The sequence below is a fragment of the Entelurus aequoreus genome, linkage group LG21, assembly GCF_033978785.1.
Source record: "Entelurus aequoreus isolate RoL-2023_Sb linkage group LG21, RoL_Eaeq_v1.1, whole genome shotgun sequence".
NCBI lineage: Eukaryota > Metazoa > Chordata > Actinopteri > Syngnathiformes > Syngnathidae > Entelurus > Entelurus aequoreus.
Genome location: NC_084751.1, coordinates 13,128,627 through 13,144,413, shown reverse-complemented (window position 1 = coordinate 13,144,413; position 15,787 = coordinate 13,128,627). Strand labels below are relative to the sequence as shown.

General features: G+C 35.8%; 1 protein-coding gene across 1 annotated transcript in view; it reads right to left on the bottom strand.

The window, feature by feature from the left end:
* pappaa (pregnancy-associated plasma protein A, pappalysin 1a) overlaps positions 1 to 15,787 on the bottom strand; it is a 273,947-nt gene that overhangs the window by 73,304 nt on the left and 184,856 nt on the right. Inside the window, exon 14 of the mRNA XM_062031011.1 lies at positions 12,540 to 12,714. Within this exon, the coding sequence (XP_061886995.1) occupies positions 12,540 to 12,714 (175 nt within the window). The remainder of the gene's footprint in view (positions 1 to 12,539; positions 12,715 to 15,787) is intronic.

The following is a 15,787-nucleotide window of genomic DNA, read 5'->3' as shown; positions in this document are numbered from 1 at the left end:
CTCAAGGAAACGTATGGAGCCCTCTCCTTTTGGCAGTTTACTTTTTTTTTTGTAATGTGATTTATGTAACTAAAGTGTTGCTGTAGTTTGTTTACTTCAGATGCAGTTAGTAGTCAATCGTTCAACGTCTTCAGTTATACTGGCAGTGTTCGTCAAGGTCTCATTTTACGTCTACTCTTTTTCATCATTTGGGCTATTCAACTGGTGGGCTGCGAGTTTAATTAATTTTTTTTTTTTTTTGCAGAAGGGCCTTAAAAACTGCATAGCACTCCTTTAACTAAAATATGAATGTCAGGCCTGTCACTGACAGTTTGGTTATGTCCGGGTTTTTCTCTGTTTGTGTTTAATTTTCTGTCAACGCTCTTATTTTGGTTCCTTTTCCTGCACATCTCCCTGAGCGCTTGTTTCCCTCACCTGTCCCTGATTGGCAGTCTTGCCAATCAGGCTACTATTTATACCTGCCTCGCCCTCCAGTCAGTGCTGGAGTATTGTTAGCTGTTTGCGGTTTGCTGGTTCCTGTTTGCTGTCTCCAGTTTGCCTTGTTCTTGATTCCTGTTTTCCTGGATTTCCTTTGGACATTAAAATCATGTTTTCCTGCAAAAAGCCTGCCATCTCTGCATCTTGTGGTTCGTCTCCAACACTTCCTGACAATGAAGACAACATCCAATGTCTACTGTAGACTAATAGTGAAGGGTGAAGTCTGGCCCACCGGTCTTAAGCTTTCTGGAAATTGGGCCCCCAACACAAGTGAGTTGAATATCCCTGCTATGGCGTCTAATAAATTGAATGCCTACATAAAATATCTGCGTGGCACAATCCTCGCCGTTTTAGTACTTTGTGTTCATTGGCCACTTGAAAGAAACAGTAATGGAAAGCAGACGGCCATCCACGTACCTATGAGCGAAACGGATTGTCCTGGAAATTATTCAAGGAGGTGTTCACTAATGCTTTTTAGCATCAGAAGACACAACTAGACGGAGATAAGACGGCGCTTCCTGCTGAACTTTTCAACTTCAGCGTGTGACGGGGCAAAACTGAGACAATTTGATGATGTTTTATGTTGTTGTTGAACTTCTCTTGACTGTACAATGGAAAGATGACTAATGACTCCCCCCCAGTTTTCACGCAAGGATGTCAAATGGGTGTTCCCAGTGTTTGCCCTAAATCTTGTTTGAGTTGTTTGTCCAATGTTGAGACACATGTGTGTGTCGCTGTGTCCCCCCCCCCCCCCCCCCCCCCCCAAGTCATGAAAAACCACATCCTGCCCGAGCTCAACCCCTCTGGATTCTATAGAGTAATTATAAACACCATTCAGTCAGCAGATATACTTTGCAGCATCAGCTTTATTATCGGTGACATGTGAGCTGAGTGTAGTGATTTACATGCCCCTAAGTGACAGAATAACGTTAATTTAAAATAATTTCACAATTTATGTCAACGTTTTTTGGCGGATAGACGTCGGTCTGTGTCATACTTAAAGACTATACGTGTCGCCAAGGAGCGAGTCGAGAGGACGACATGGATCGACGTTGAAATGATCTTATCAAAACCACATTGGCGCTTTAAAGACGATTGATAAATTCTTCATTGATGCACAACGTTGGACAACCAGCAATAGACAAGCATTGCTTCCCGCATACACTGGAATCAACTGGGAAGTTGAAGAAAATGTCCAGAAACGTCCTAAGATTAAGGAGTTTAAATATTTTAGGACTAAAACCACAACTAAACATGTTCATGAAATGAAAGTCAAAGTTTAGGTGGGAAAAAACATAATTCTCTCATGATAAATACTCTAATACCCCAAGCAAAGCGGTAGAAAATGAATGGCTGTATTTTGTAATTTAAAGTCACCAATCAGTTTACAGTTTTGTATAATATTTCAATTTGGTAGCTATCAGACAAAATCTGTAGGACGAACGTGTTTTTAAAGAAATAGGATTCTTCAAATCAAAATGGTGGACTACCTGCATCTTTTTTAAGTATTGCCCCTTAAAACTTTATTGTCTGTGTCGTGGTAGATCAAGGAGAATAAAGTCGTAATGTTGCAAGAAAAAAAGTTTTCTGCCCAACTCCCCATACAAGCAATGGCAAAATCTTACACAAATCACAACTAAACATGTTCATGAATTTAAAGTCAAAGTTTAGGTGGGAAAAAACAATTCTCTCATGACAAATACTTTAATACCCCGAGCAAAGCGGTAGAAAATTAATGGATGGATTTTGTAATTTAAAGTCACCAATCAGTTTACAGTATTGTATAATATTTCAATTTGGTAGTTATCAGACAAAATCTGTAGGACGAACGTGTTTTTAAAGAAATAGGATTCTTCAAATCAAAATGGCCCTTAAAACTTTATTGTCGGTGTCGTGGTGGATCAAGGAGAATAAAGTCGTAATGTTGCAAGAAAATACGTTTTCTGCCCAACTCCCCATACATGCAATGGCAAAATGTTAAATAAATCACATCTAAACATGTTCATGAAATTAAAGTCAAAGTTTAGGTGGGAAAAAACATAATTCTCTCATAAAAAATACTCTAATTCCCAGAGCAAAGCAGTAGAAAATGAATCGATGGATTTTGTAATTTAAAGTCACCAATCAGTGTACAGTATTGTATAATATTTCAATTTGGTAGTTATCAGACAAAATCTGTAGGACGAACGTATTTTTAAAGAAAAAGGATTCTTCAAATCTAAATGGTGGACTACCTGCATCTTTTTTAAGTATTGCCCCTTAAAACTTTATTGTCTGTGTCGTGGTAGATCAAGGAGAATAAAGTCGTAATGTTGCAAGAAAAAAAGTTTTCTGCCCAACTCCCCATACAAGCAATGGCAAAATCTTACACAAATCACAACTAAACATGTTCATGAATTTAAAGTCAAAGTTTAGGTGGGAAAAAACAATTCTCTCATGACAAATACTTTAATACCCCGAGCAAAGCGGTAGAAAATTAATGGATGGATTTTGTAATTTAAAGTCACCAATCAGTTTACAGTTTTGTATAATATTTCAATTTGGTAGCTATCAGACAAAATCTGTAGGACGAACGTGTTTTTAAAGAAATTGGATTCTTCAAATCAAAATGGTGGACTACCTGCATCTTTTTTAAGTATTGCCCCTTAAAACTTTATTGTCTGTGTCGTGGTAGATCAAGGAGAATAAAGTCGTAATGTTGCAAGAAAAAAAGTTTTCTGCCTAACTCCCCATACAAGCAATGGCAAAATCTTACACAAATCACAACTAAACATGTTCATGAATTTAAAGTCAAAGTTTAGGTGGGAAAAAACAATTCTCTCATGACAAATACTTTAATACCCCGAGCAAAGCGGTAGAAAATTAATGGATGGATTTTGTAATTTAAAGTCACCAATCAGTTAACAGTATTGTATAATATTTCAATTTGGTAGTTATCAGACAAAATCTGTAGGACGAACGTGTTTTTAAAGAAATAGGATTCTTCAAATCAAAATGGCCCTTAAAACTTTATTGTCGGTGTCGTGGTGGATCAAGGAGAATAAAGTCGTAATGTTGCAAGAAAATACGTTTTCTGCCCAACTCCCCATACATGCAATGGCAAAATCTTAAATAAATCACATCTAAACATGTTCATGAAATTAAAGTCAAAGTTTAGGTGGGAAAAAACATAATTCTCTCATATTTTGTAATTTAAAGTCACCAATCAGTTTACAGTATTGTATAATATTTCAATTTGGTAGTTATCAGACAAAATCTGTAGGACGAACGTATTTTTAAAGAAAAAGGATTCTTCAAATCTAAATGGTGGACTACCTGCATCTTTTTTAAGTATTGGCCCTTAAAACTTTATTGTCGGTGTCGTGGTGGATCAAGGAGAATAAAGTCGTAATGTTGCAAAAAAAAATGTTTTCTGCCCAACTCCCCATACAAGCAATGGCAAAATTTTACACAAATCACAACTAAACATGTTCATGAAATTAAAGTCAAAGTTAAGGTGGGAAAAAACATAATTCTCTCATGACAAATACTTTAATACTCTGAGCAAAGCGGTAGAAAATTAATGGATGGATTTTGTAATTTAAAGTCACCAATCAGTTTACAGTATTGTATAATATTTCAATTTGGTAGTTATCAGACAAAATCTGTAGGACGAACATATTTTTAAAGAAAAAGGATTCTTCAAATCAAAATGGTGGACTACCTGCATCTTTTTTTAAGTATTGGCCCTTAAAACTTTATTGTCGGTGTCGTGGTGGATCAAGGAGAATAAAGTCGTAATGTTGCAAGAAAAAAAGTTTTCTGCCCAACTCCCCATACATGCAATAGCAAAATCTTACATACTTCACAATTTAGCATCACCTATCGAGTTGTCATATGTTCTTCAAATTTGGTAGAAATCAGACAAAATCTGTAGGGTGAGTATGCTATTGAAGGAACTTCAGAAAAGTCACTTTTAAAGCATTTTCCCTTGAAACTTTATTCTGTTGGTAGTCGATTTTGTGGGGGATTGAGAACATAATACTGACAGAAAAATATATCACCATACAAATATAAACTTTAGACTTTAGCTTTAGAACAAACTTTATTGCTATTCTCCCCGTATAGCCAATGACGTGTGTTCTTTAAATCTGGTAGAAATCAGACAAAATCTCAAGGATCAGTTCTACTTTAAAAGACATCCAAAAATGGTCAACAATCGCCTCTAACCAAAATTTGGACTACTTTTCAGGCATAGGTTCCCGGCTTTTTTATGTGGGTCATCTACTCAATTTTTGGTCAGATATACTCCCGGACTAGGTCTGAAACAATCGTAGTCTATGAGTATGAACTGTATATATTGTGTTTTTTATGTTGATTTAATTTAAAAAAAAAAAAAAAAAAAAAGTATTTCTTGTGCGGCCCGGTACCAATCGGTCCGCGGACCGGTACCGGGCCACGGCCCGGTGGTTGGGGACCACTGCTTTAATGTGTGCAGCAAGCTTGTTGGAGATCTCTTTTTCAGTGTGTTGTGGCCAGTGCCTTGTACTTTGCAGTGGTTTGTTGGGGGAGCAGCACCAGCAAAAGGGACTTAAACCGGATTGACAAACTGATCCGGAAAGCCGGCCAAACTATTGGCACGCAGTTGGAGGCGTTTGTGTCAGTGAGGGATAGGAGGACACTGGACAAACTGCTCGCCATCATAAACAATCATGCCCACCCACTCCACCAGACAATTGAGGGACAGCGGAGCTCATACTCCAACAGGCTTCTTCCGCTTCCTTCCCACAGTGTTTGATTCAAGAACTCCTTCATTCCGCACTCCATCCAGCCGTATAATCACTCGCCATACAGCAATAGATGATATCTGTTTATTACCTGACCGCTTCTATGTTAGCTACCTCTCTTTGTTTATAATGTATATTTTCTGCTGGATCGACTCTCTATTTTATGACGCCCTTTTTTTTTTCTGCTGTTACATATACTGTAATATTGTACATGGTAATTGGGATTTGTTATATATCATATACCGTATTTTTCGGACTATAAGTCACAGTTTTTTTCATAGTTTGGCCGGAGGTGCGACTTATACTCAGGAGCGACTTATTTGTGAAATTATTAACACATTACCGTAAAATATAAAATAATATTATTTAGCTCATTCACGTAAGAGACTAGACGTATAAGATTTCATGGGATTTAGCGATTAGGAGTGACAGATTGTTTGGTAAATGTATAGCATGTTCTATATGTTATAGTTATTTGAATGACTCTTACCATAATATGTTACGTTAACATACCAGGCACGTTCTCAGTTGGTTATTTATGCCTCATATAACGTACACTTATTCAGCCTGTTGTTCACTATTCTTTATTTATTTTAAATTGCCTTTCAAATGTCTATTCTTGGTGTTGGGTTTTATCAAATAAATTTCCCCAAAAAATGCGACTTATACTCCAGTGCGACTTAAATATATATTTTTCCTTCTTTATTATGCATTTTCGGCAGGTGCGACTTATACTCCGGTGCGACTTATACTCCGAAAAATGCGGTACAAATATAATGTAATATAATATATCAGTGTATGTTATATACTGTATATATACTATGTAAATATTACATATATGCTATATATTTTATATTGCTAGTATAGTACATTTTTAGTCTACTTTATACCTGCATTATCCTTTCCATCCTTACCCTTTCATCCATTGTAACTGAGCTACTGTGTGAAACAATTTTCCTTGTGGATCAATAAAGTTTGTCTAAGTCTAAGTCTACAACTATTCCACTTATTTTTTTACAGGATGATCCGACCATGGAACAAGGAGGAGATCTTTAAAAATATGTTGTTGTTCATGCACATAATCACGTTTCATCAAACATATATTAACGTTGTTGCCATAGGGTAAACTGGGTATAACACATGGCACTCTGACAAAGCTTAACCTATTGTGACTATAACAATCTACAAGGTTAATGTAGGTTGCTTCTCTTTCTTCCCCCCCATTTTTCTGCATTCTTTCGTATCTCAAGTTATAATTACGTATATGTATTGTTGCATTTGAACAACTGTATTGTTGATAATAAAGGTAAAGTATTGGTATTGTTCATTATCAATAGCGCTATTTGTATTGGTATTTGTATTGCTCCATTTTTAGTGTAATAATGCTCATTGTCATTTCTGTATTATTTTTATTTTCGCTAACTGCTTATTTGCTATTACTTTTACCATCATATTTGTACATGTCGTATTTGCTGATGTTGCTCTATTGTTGTTGTTGTTGTTGTGTTTGCTGTTGTTGTTGTTGTCTCTCTGTCTAATCCCCCTCTTGTCCCCACAATTCCCCCCTCTGTCTTCCTTTTTTTCTCTTTCTATCCCCTCCTGCTCCGGCCCGGCTGCACCAAATGATAATATAAATACATTTAATAAAGTCAAATACAAATAAGGCAACAAGAGAAGTATCCTACACTTCTCTTTTGTAAAGTAAATCTGAACAGCCGGTATGGTCATCTACATCAACTATATGATTTGCCTGAGAAGCTGGACGGGACATATAAAAAATAAAAAAATAAAAAAATAAATTAAAAAAAAGGTTGTTTTTTGCAACACATGTATCAAAGTTGGTGCTGATTTTCTGATGTTGTCTGCTTGTTAGTAAGACTCCAACTTTTGCAAACAAGAATGTTATCCTAAAACTTGGGTCAGGATGTACCCATTACATTTTGGTTTGGGTCCAGTTTTTGTGTTCACAATTGATGACGTTCCGGAAAGGATTATTTTTGGTCTACTTTCCAATGAATTATGCAAGTTCTGCGTTTGAATGCCATTCAAAAAGTGAATGGATGACAATGATACTCCTAAATACACCAGGTCCTTTAAATGACCTAGTATTTATGAAAAAAACAACAAAAAAACAATAACGCATGAACTCCACTGTCATTGTTTCCTTCCACACCACTTTCTCCGCACTTCCCTGCCTGCCTGAAAAACATAATTTAGCACTAAATGAATTGGCATTGATGAATAGCCCCAAAGTGCCCCGTCAATCAAAACCTAATGCAATTAGCAGGAGACTCAGGGGGGTGGGCTACTGTGTTTTTGTGTGTGGATGTACCGTAGATGAGCATCTGTGCACGCCACTATTGGTGTAATTATTCCCATGTGCTGGTTTATGCACATGCATGTACAGTACAGCAGTGTTTTTCAACCTTTTTTGAGCCCAGGCACATTTTTTGCGTTGAAAAAATCCGGAGGCACACCACCAGCAGAAATCATTAAAAAAACGAAACTCAGTTGACAGTAAAAAGTCGTTGGATATGACTTTAAAGCATAAACAAGCATGCATCACTATAGCTCTTGTCTCAAAGTAGGTGTACTGTCACCACCTGTCACATCACGCCGTGACTTATTTTGAGTTTTTTGCTGTTTTCGTCATGTTATGTGGTCTGGATTATGTTTTGTTATTTTCTGGTTGTTTTAGTTCGTGTTTACGCTCCCTTGTTTGTTTAGTCACCATGGCAACTCATTAGTTTTACCTGCTTCATTTGTTTGGACTCACGCACCGGTTCTAATCATGACATTATTATTTAAGCCTGTCTTTTTCAGTCAGTCGTCCTGGTGACATTGTTCTGCTCTGTTCATGCTGGTTTTCATGCTCGTATTTTTGCGATTGCTCTTTTTATGCTTCATGCCATGCCACGTAAGTTTTGTTTTTTCATGTCACAGTTAGCGAGTTTTGTTTCATGTCCATAGTTTACGTTATAGTATTAGTTTTGTTCCCTGCGTTAAGTTGTGCCTCCGCTGTGAGCGCTTTTTGTTTGTACCCCTTTTGAGTAGAAATTAAAAATGTTCCTACCTACAAGTCATGACTGGTCTAGTCCGATTGCATCCTGGGAAAACAATCTTTGCAGTAATTTGTGAAAACCCCTCCATCATGACAGTTTTCCTGTGTGTAGCGTTTTAGTTCTTGTCTTGCGCTCCTCTTTGGGTGGCTTTTTTCTCTTTTTTTGGTATTTTCCTGTAGCAGTTTCACGTCTTCCTTTGAGCGATATTTCCCGCATCTAGTTTGTTTTAGCAATCAAGAATATTTCAGTGGTTTTTATCCTTCTTTGTGGGGACATTGTTGATTGTCATGTCATGTTCGGATGTACATTGTGGACGCCCTCTTTGCTCCACAGTAAGTCTTTGCTGTCGTCCAGCATTCTGTTTTTGTTTGCCAAAGCTTCAATGCCTTTTCTTAGGGGCACTCACCTTTTGTCTATTTTTGGTTTAAGCATTAGACACCTTTTTTACCTGCACTCTGCCTCCCGCTATTTCCGACATCTACAAAGCAATTAGCTACCTGCTGCCACCTACTGGTATGGAAGAGTATTACACGGTTACTCTGCCGAACTCTGGACAGCACCGACACTCAACAACAACACATAATTTGCAGACTATAATTACTGGTTTGCAAAATATATTTTTAGCCCAAATAGGTGAAATTAGATAATCTCCCACGGCACACAGCGGTTGAAAAACACTGCAGTATAGATCAGCTCATTTTTTAGTGGGTTGGGGCTACAGAATTTGTTTTTAATTAAATTTGAAATCAAAAGATAAAGAAGTTACAAAAAATGACAGAATCTTTCAACAACATCTGATTATTTGTGCGCCGACTGGTAATAGTTATATTTGTTTCAGGCATGCCGGAGGACCGTCACATGTTTACACTTGCACAATCCCACATGTTCAAAAAGGATTAGGATGAAGCAAGGCTTCTTCGCGTCTCAGCAATTACTGATAGTTTGTTGACTTCCCGTGTTTAAAATGTGACAGAAAATAACAGACAACTTGCAGAAAAATGCCCACCGTGGGCTACATTTGTGATCTCTGTTCTTATTAGATTGTCTCGCAGACTGCTTTACTAAGCCATACTGAGGGATAAAGCATTTATACGGCCTTTACGGCATCTTGGAGCTAATCCAATGGCTTTACGACATGGTGTCAACTCACCCCCGGTCCGTTCGTTTGCTTGTGAATTGCACGCATCCGTGTGTGTGTGTGTGTGTGTGTTTATGTTGTTTATGCAGGGCATCGAGTGCAATTTCCCGTACGGCGTGTCAGTTCGTACACGCCGCCGGGGCGGTAGCAAATCTCTGCCCTTTTAACAGTGGCTTCAGTGTGTGTGGAAAAGATGGAAGGAGGACAAGGAGGGGAGGGGGCGGGAGTGAGCAGACACTATGCAATGATGTCATCGTCCCGGTGGAGAGGCAGCCACACAAAGTGACTGTTTGAGGTGATGGCGCAGCATTCTCGGCAAGGGACTAAACGTGTATGAGGCGGTGGCGATGCCCACCACCGGCACCTCCTCCTCCGCTCCTTAGTGCCGCACTTTGTCTACCTGGATGATGTCATCCCCCCTGTCCCTGCCCCCACCCACCTCCGGGGACTGGCTGTGGCGCTTGCAGATGACAAAATAAGTGCAGAGGCAAGCAGAAGAGGGGGGTGTGGGGGGGGATGCCGCTCTCTTATGGCCAGTTGTGTGCTGAAGTTTGCATCATTGCACTCACATGCATTACCGTTGGCACGCACGTACCAATATGCTGCGAGGCGCGTTGCATGTGTACGTTTATGCAGCCATTTTTGCGCGGGATGTTATTAATGGCTGACTTCATAGCATTTAGTAGAGGATGATGTGCATTACGCAATTAAATACATTTTTTGATGATTGTTTTGTCGGCAACCTCCAACCAATTAACAATCACATTATTTTTTTGAACTTAATTATTATATTACATTTAATATTCTATATTATTCTATCATATTAATGTACAATATTATTATTATATTTAATCATTTTATTTTACCGTATAATACTAAATTTACGAATATGTTTTTCATACATATTTGGAATAATTTATATCATATTAAATTAGTATACTATACAATTTTAATATATTAAATTAATGTTTGCTTTTTATTTTTTACATTTATTAGCATTTTTGTAATGCTTTTATATTCATTAGATATGTTAAAGAAAAAATATTTGTATCTATTTTCAGTATTTTGCACTTAAAATGAATTGGCAATTAGCAATATATTTACATACGATATTGTGTTTTTGCATTTTTTTCTAGTTCATAAATATTTTTTGCAATTTCTGATATTATATTTACTATGTATTTTCCTTTTAGTATATTATAATTTATTTTTACTATATTGGCTTTTATTTTTATTTATGCCATTGGATTTACTATAATTTGTTTTTATGTATGCTATTTTATTCATTATATATATTGTTATATTACATTTAATATTCTATATTATTCTATCATATTAATGTGCAATATTATTATTACATTTAATCTTTTTATTTTATCGTATTATACTAAATTTACAAATATATTTTACTTAATATAATACGTTTTCATTACTTTTAATTCATACATATTTGGAATAATTTATATCATATTAAATTAGTATACTATACAATTTTAATATATTAAATTAATGTTTGCTTTTTATTTTTTACATTTATTAGCATTTTTGTAATGCTTTTATATGTATTAGATATGTTAACGCAAAAATAATTGTATTTATTTTCAGCATTTTGCACTTAAAATTAATTGGCAATTAGCAATATACTTACATAAGATATTGTGTTTTTGCATTTTTTTTTAGTTTATAAATATTTGTATCAATTTCTAATATTATATTTACTATGTATTTTCATTTTAGTATATTATAATTTATTTTTACTATATTGGCTTTTATTTTTATTTATGCCATTGGATTTACTAGCATTTGTTTTTCTGTATGCTATTATATTCATTATTTGTATTGTTATATTACATTAAATATTCTATATTACTAAATCATATTAATGTGCAATATTATTATTATATTTAATAATTTTATTTTACCGTATATTACTAAATTTACGAATATATTTTACATATATATACTATTTTTTCATTACTCTTAATTCATAAATATTTGTATTAATTTATATCATGTTAAATTAGTATACTATACAATGTTACTATATTAAATTAATTTTTGCTTTTTATTTTTTACATTTATTTTAATTTTTTTAAATAATGTTATATTCATTAGATATGTTAAAGCAAACATATTTGTATCTATTTTCAGCATTTTGCACTTAAAATGAATTGGCAATTAGCAATATATTTTACATACGATATTGTGTTTTTGCATTTGTTCTAGTTCATACATATTTGTATCAATTTCTAATATTATATCTACAATGTATTTTCATTTTAGTATATTATAATTTATTTTTACTATATTGGCTTTTATTTTTCTTTATGCCATTTGATTTAAAATAATGTATTTTCCTCTATGCTATTACATTCATTATATGTTTTTATGTAAAAATATTTGTATCCATTTTCATAATTTTTTCGCTTAGAATGCCCACTTTTCTGCCTCTTTAAAAAACATAATTTAGCAGTAAATTAATTTATATCTAATGCAATTGGCAATACATTTAACATAATATATTGTGTTTTTTCATTGTTTTGTAATTCATAAACAAAAAATGAATCCATAATATTATATTTATTTAGCATTTGCATTTTAGTTTAATATAATACACTGTTAATTTATCACCTTTTATTTTTCTTTAAGCTATTTGATTAGCATTTTGTCTCTGTATGCTATTATATTAGACATTTTTATGTAAAATATTTGTATTTATTTTCGTCATTTTTGCACTTAAAATTACCACTTTTCGGCCTCCATTAAAAGCTTAATTTAGCACTAAATAAATTGGTATTGCGCCTCCTCCATCAAAACGTAACCATCCATCCATCAATGTTCTAATGCAAACAGTATGACTCGTGTTTTTTCATCATTTTCTTTATCCATAAATATTAGGATGAATTTACAATAAATTAATGCTATTATATTTATTAGCATTTATTTTCATGCAAGCTATTTCAATTTTTTTTAAATTTTTTTATGCAAACTATTTCTATTATTTTTTTATTTTTATTTGTAGCTTTTTTCCACTTGTTTTTTATTAAGCAGACTTGTTTTTTTTAAAACATTTCTGCTGCTATGTGTGTGATTCACCTGGCTCTTGATGATGTCATCATCCTGGTGGACTTGCAGGACGTAGCCGGAGTTGCAGGAGATGGTGCAGCGGTCTCCGTTGTAGAAGTGGCGGCCGGCATTGCTGCACTTGAGCTCTGCATTGCGGATTAAGGGCTCCTGGCAGTCGATGGCTTCGCACGAATAATGGACACAACTGCAAAAGAAAGGGTTTGTGTGGGGCAAGGGGGAAAAAAATTTAGAAAAAAAAAAAAGAACCTAAAGGCCACGTTGGAAAGTTACAACCGACATAAATTTAACGAGTGAAATAACACTGCAAAGCAGGAGTTGCACATGTGAAAAAGCTAAGCGACCACATCCATCCATTAATGGCTTCTTTACATGTCGGATCAATAAACCACATGCCGACAAGAGATGTTTGCTATTGGTGTTACGGGAGAGTGTCTGTGTGCGGACACAAGGTAAAATGACATACGGTCATGAGGAGTGACAGGTTGCAATGTCTATCTTTAGTGGACGCCTCAATGCTCAGCACAACCTACTTTACAACATTCAGGATTCCCTCATAAAAACCCGCACAGAAAGGGTCGACAGGTGGCTGTTCCACAAAGTAAAAAATGTAATCAAAATTTTTATCTCTTTGCCTATTTCTGTTTTACCGCCACTCTTGTAGCCGTAATATTTCTTGTTTAAGTGCTTTTCCCTTCAAACCGTTTATGGCCTGCTTATGCATGCGCCTTATGGACTTAAAGTTTTCATGCCGCCATTACAATCATCATGGAAGTGCTAATTAAGTAAATTAGGTCAAATTAAATCAAGGCCGCCATGAAAATACATAAATCTCCATTTGAGGCAAAAGACAACAATAAAAAAAATAAAATAAATCCCTTAAAATGCCCACCAAAGCAACAAGTGGTGCTATAACCAGTTTGTTTTATTTTACGTATTGAAAAAAAAATAAAAAAATAAAATTATGGCAAAAAATAAAGAAAAAGGGAGATATGTCAGGATAAAGTTTTGAATCAATTAATATCTGACAAATAAAACAATATGTTAAAGGAGCTGTGGAGGGAGATGTTATGTTATGTTATGTTATTTTCATTTATTATGCGCCCCCCAACCAACTGTTACATCAGCCCGGGGCGCAGCCCGAGTGGAGAAACAAAAAAACAGAAACAGAGACTGAGACACACAAAGGAATCTAAACTAAACATTAAAAGTCATCTGCGGTAAAAAGGTGAGTTTTAAGTCGTGCTCTAAAAGAGTCCAGAGTGGTGGCGGACTTAGATGTGGCCAGCGCACTTGCAGGAGCAAAGGTCACCGCCGCTGTCCATGGTGCTGAAGACGAGCACCATCGGATAGGGGCGAGGCATGTGCTGACGGCGAGACACAGCTGGCAGGTGATTCGATTTCACAGGTGGTACGTGTTAATCTAATCATCTGTTGTCTTTAACAGTGAGCGGCCGGGTGCAGGAAGGGGAGAGACTGAAAAGTCGAGAACGAACGTTTGTCTGATGAGCTGTGGAAAAAACCTATTAAACCTTTGTCAACTCTGCTTCACCTGGCGTACTGTATTTATCAGTGGGACCGCGAGCACGCGACTTGTACAGGAGCCATATATAATAATGAAATGTCAAGTCAGCATTAAATGGCCCCAATATGGCAAAAGGCATTAATAAATCATGTTATTTTCGAATACCTCTATAACTGGTAACGGTAGTTCAGCCGGGAAATGCTCATTTTCAAAATTGGATTTACAGCCCCGAAATCTTGTTAGTGTTTTCATATCTATGTCCCGCCCTCCACCGTTTTGACCAATTAGAAAGTCAGTGAGAGTGTTGCATCCAGGTTGGCAGTTACGCACCGCCATCTTCGTCTAGCTACTGCCACTGGTAAAGCTACTAAACATGTCCGACCTTAGTAAATCTAAAAGGCGTCGTTACGATTCTCAACTTATTCACGACAAAGCCAGGTTTGTTTCGGGGATGCCTCTGAAAAATGGAGACGATTGAAGGCGGAGAATATTTTTTCATCTGACGCCAAACTTGCTAATTTCCTCCTTGATTGTTAAGTAAGGCATTTACGTTTTCTTGTAATAAATGGACTAGTAGATTATTCAATTCCTAAAGTAATCGATAGATACAGCCCTGATTATGCGTATGCACAAAAAAATAATTATAAAAAAACACAACATTTAAGTTGATTGAATTAAATGAAATGCCTTACATAGAAGGTGAGAAGTCTGCACTGTAGGTAAGAGAGTAACGGTTGTTGTTTTTTTTTACTGCTTTTGGAACAACAGCTTTGCTTTGGAAATGAAACGTCTTCGTGCTTTATTTCCTTGTCGAGTCGGAATTCTCTTGTAATAAATTTTAATTTAACTACCCAAGCAGAAACTTGATTGAAAAATGCCTCCTATGACAGAATCCATAAGGATAGAGTGGTACAAAAAACAGCAAACAGCAGAGCGGTGCAACATTTCATAGCTCTTGATGTCGTGAACGACTCCGGGAGGAAAAAAAGGGCTCATTTTAGAGTGTTACAGGAACTTTGCGTTTGATGGAGTTAGCATTGAGTTGGAGGCACCTAAAGGGATGGCGTTGGAATGGACAGGGCTAATGGCGAGAAGGAAAATACATATATGGACGTTTAAAGTCAGAATTCGGGAATTAGGACCAAACATTTGAAGGGAAATATGCTGCAAAAGTGGCATCGAGAAATTTTAGCAAACTTTGCAAGATTTCCAACAGGTAAACATTAGTGATGGGAATCTTACAACAACTCACGATTCAACAATTTGATTCTTGGGATGTCCATCTACAAACTTGTAATTCAGAATTGATTATCGAGCCAAACTAGTGTTGTCCCGATGCCAATATTTTGGTACCGGTACCAAAATGATTTTGATACTTTTTGATACTTTTTGATACTTTTTGATACTTTTCGGTACTTTTCTAAATAAAGGGGACCATTATACAAAGATTGTATTATTGGCTTTATTTTAACAAAAAATCTTACGGTACATTAAACATATGTTTCTTATTACAAGTTTGTCCTTAAATAAAATAGTGAACATACAAGACAACTTGTCTTTTATAAGTAAGTAAACAAACAAAGGCTTGGGGGGGGGACTGATGGGGGGCTGCGCACCGGTACTCTTTAGAGGCGATATAGTACCGAATACGATTCATTAGTATCGCGGTACTATACTAACACCGGTATACCGTACAAACCTGATTCAAACCGATTCTCGCAATATATTATTTGGT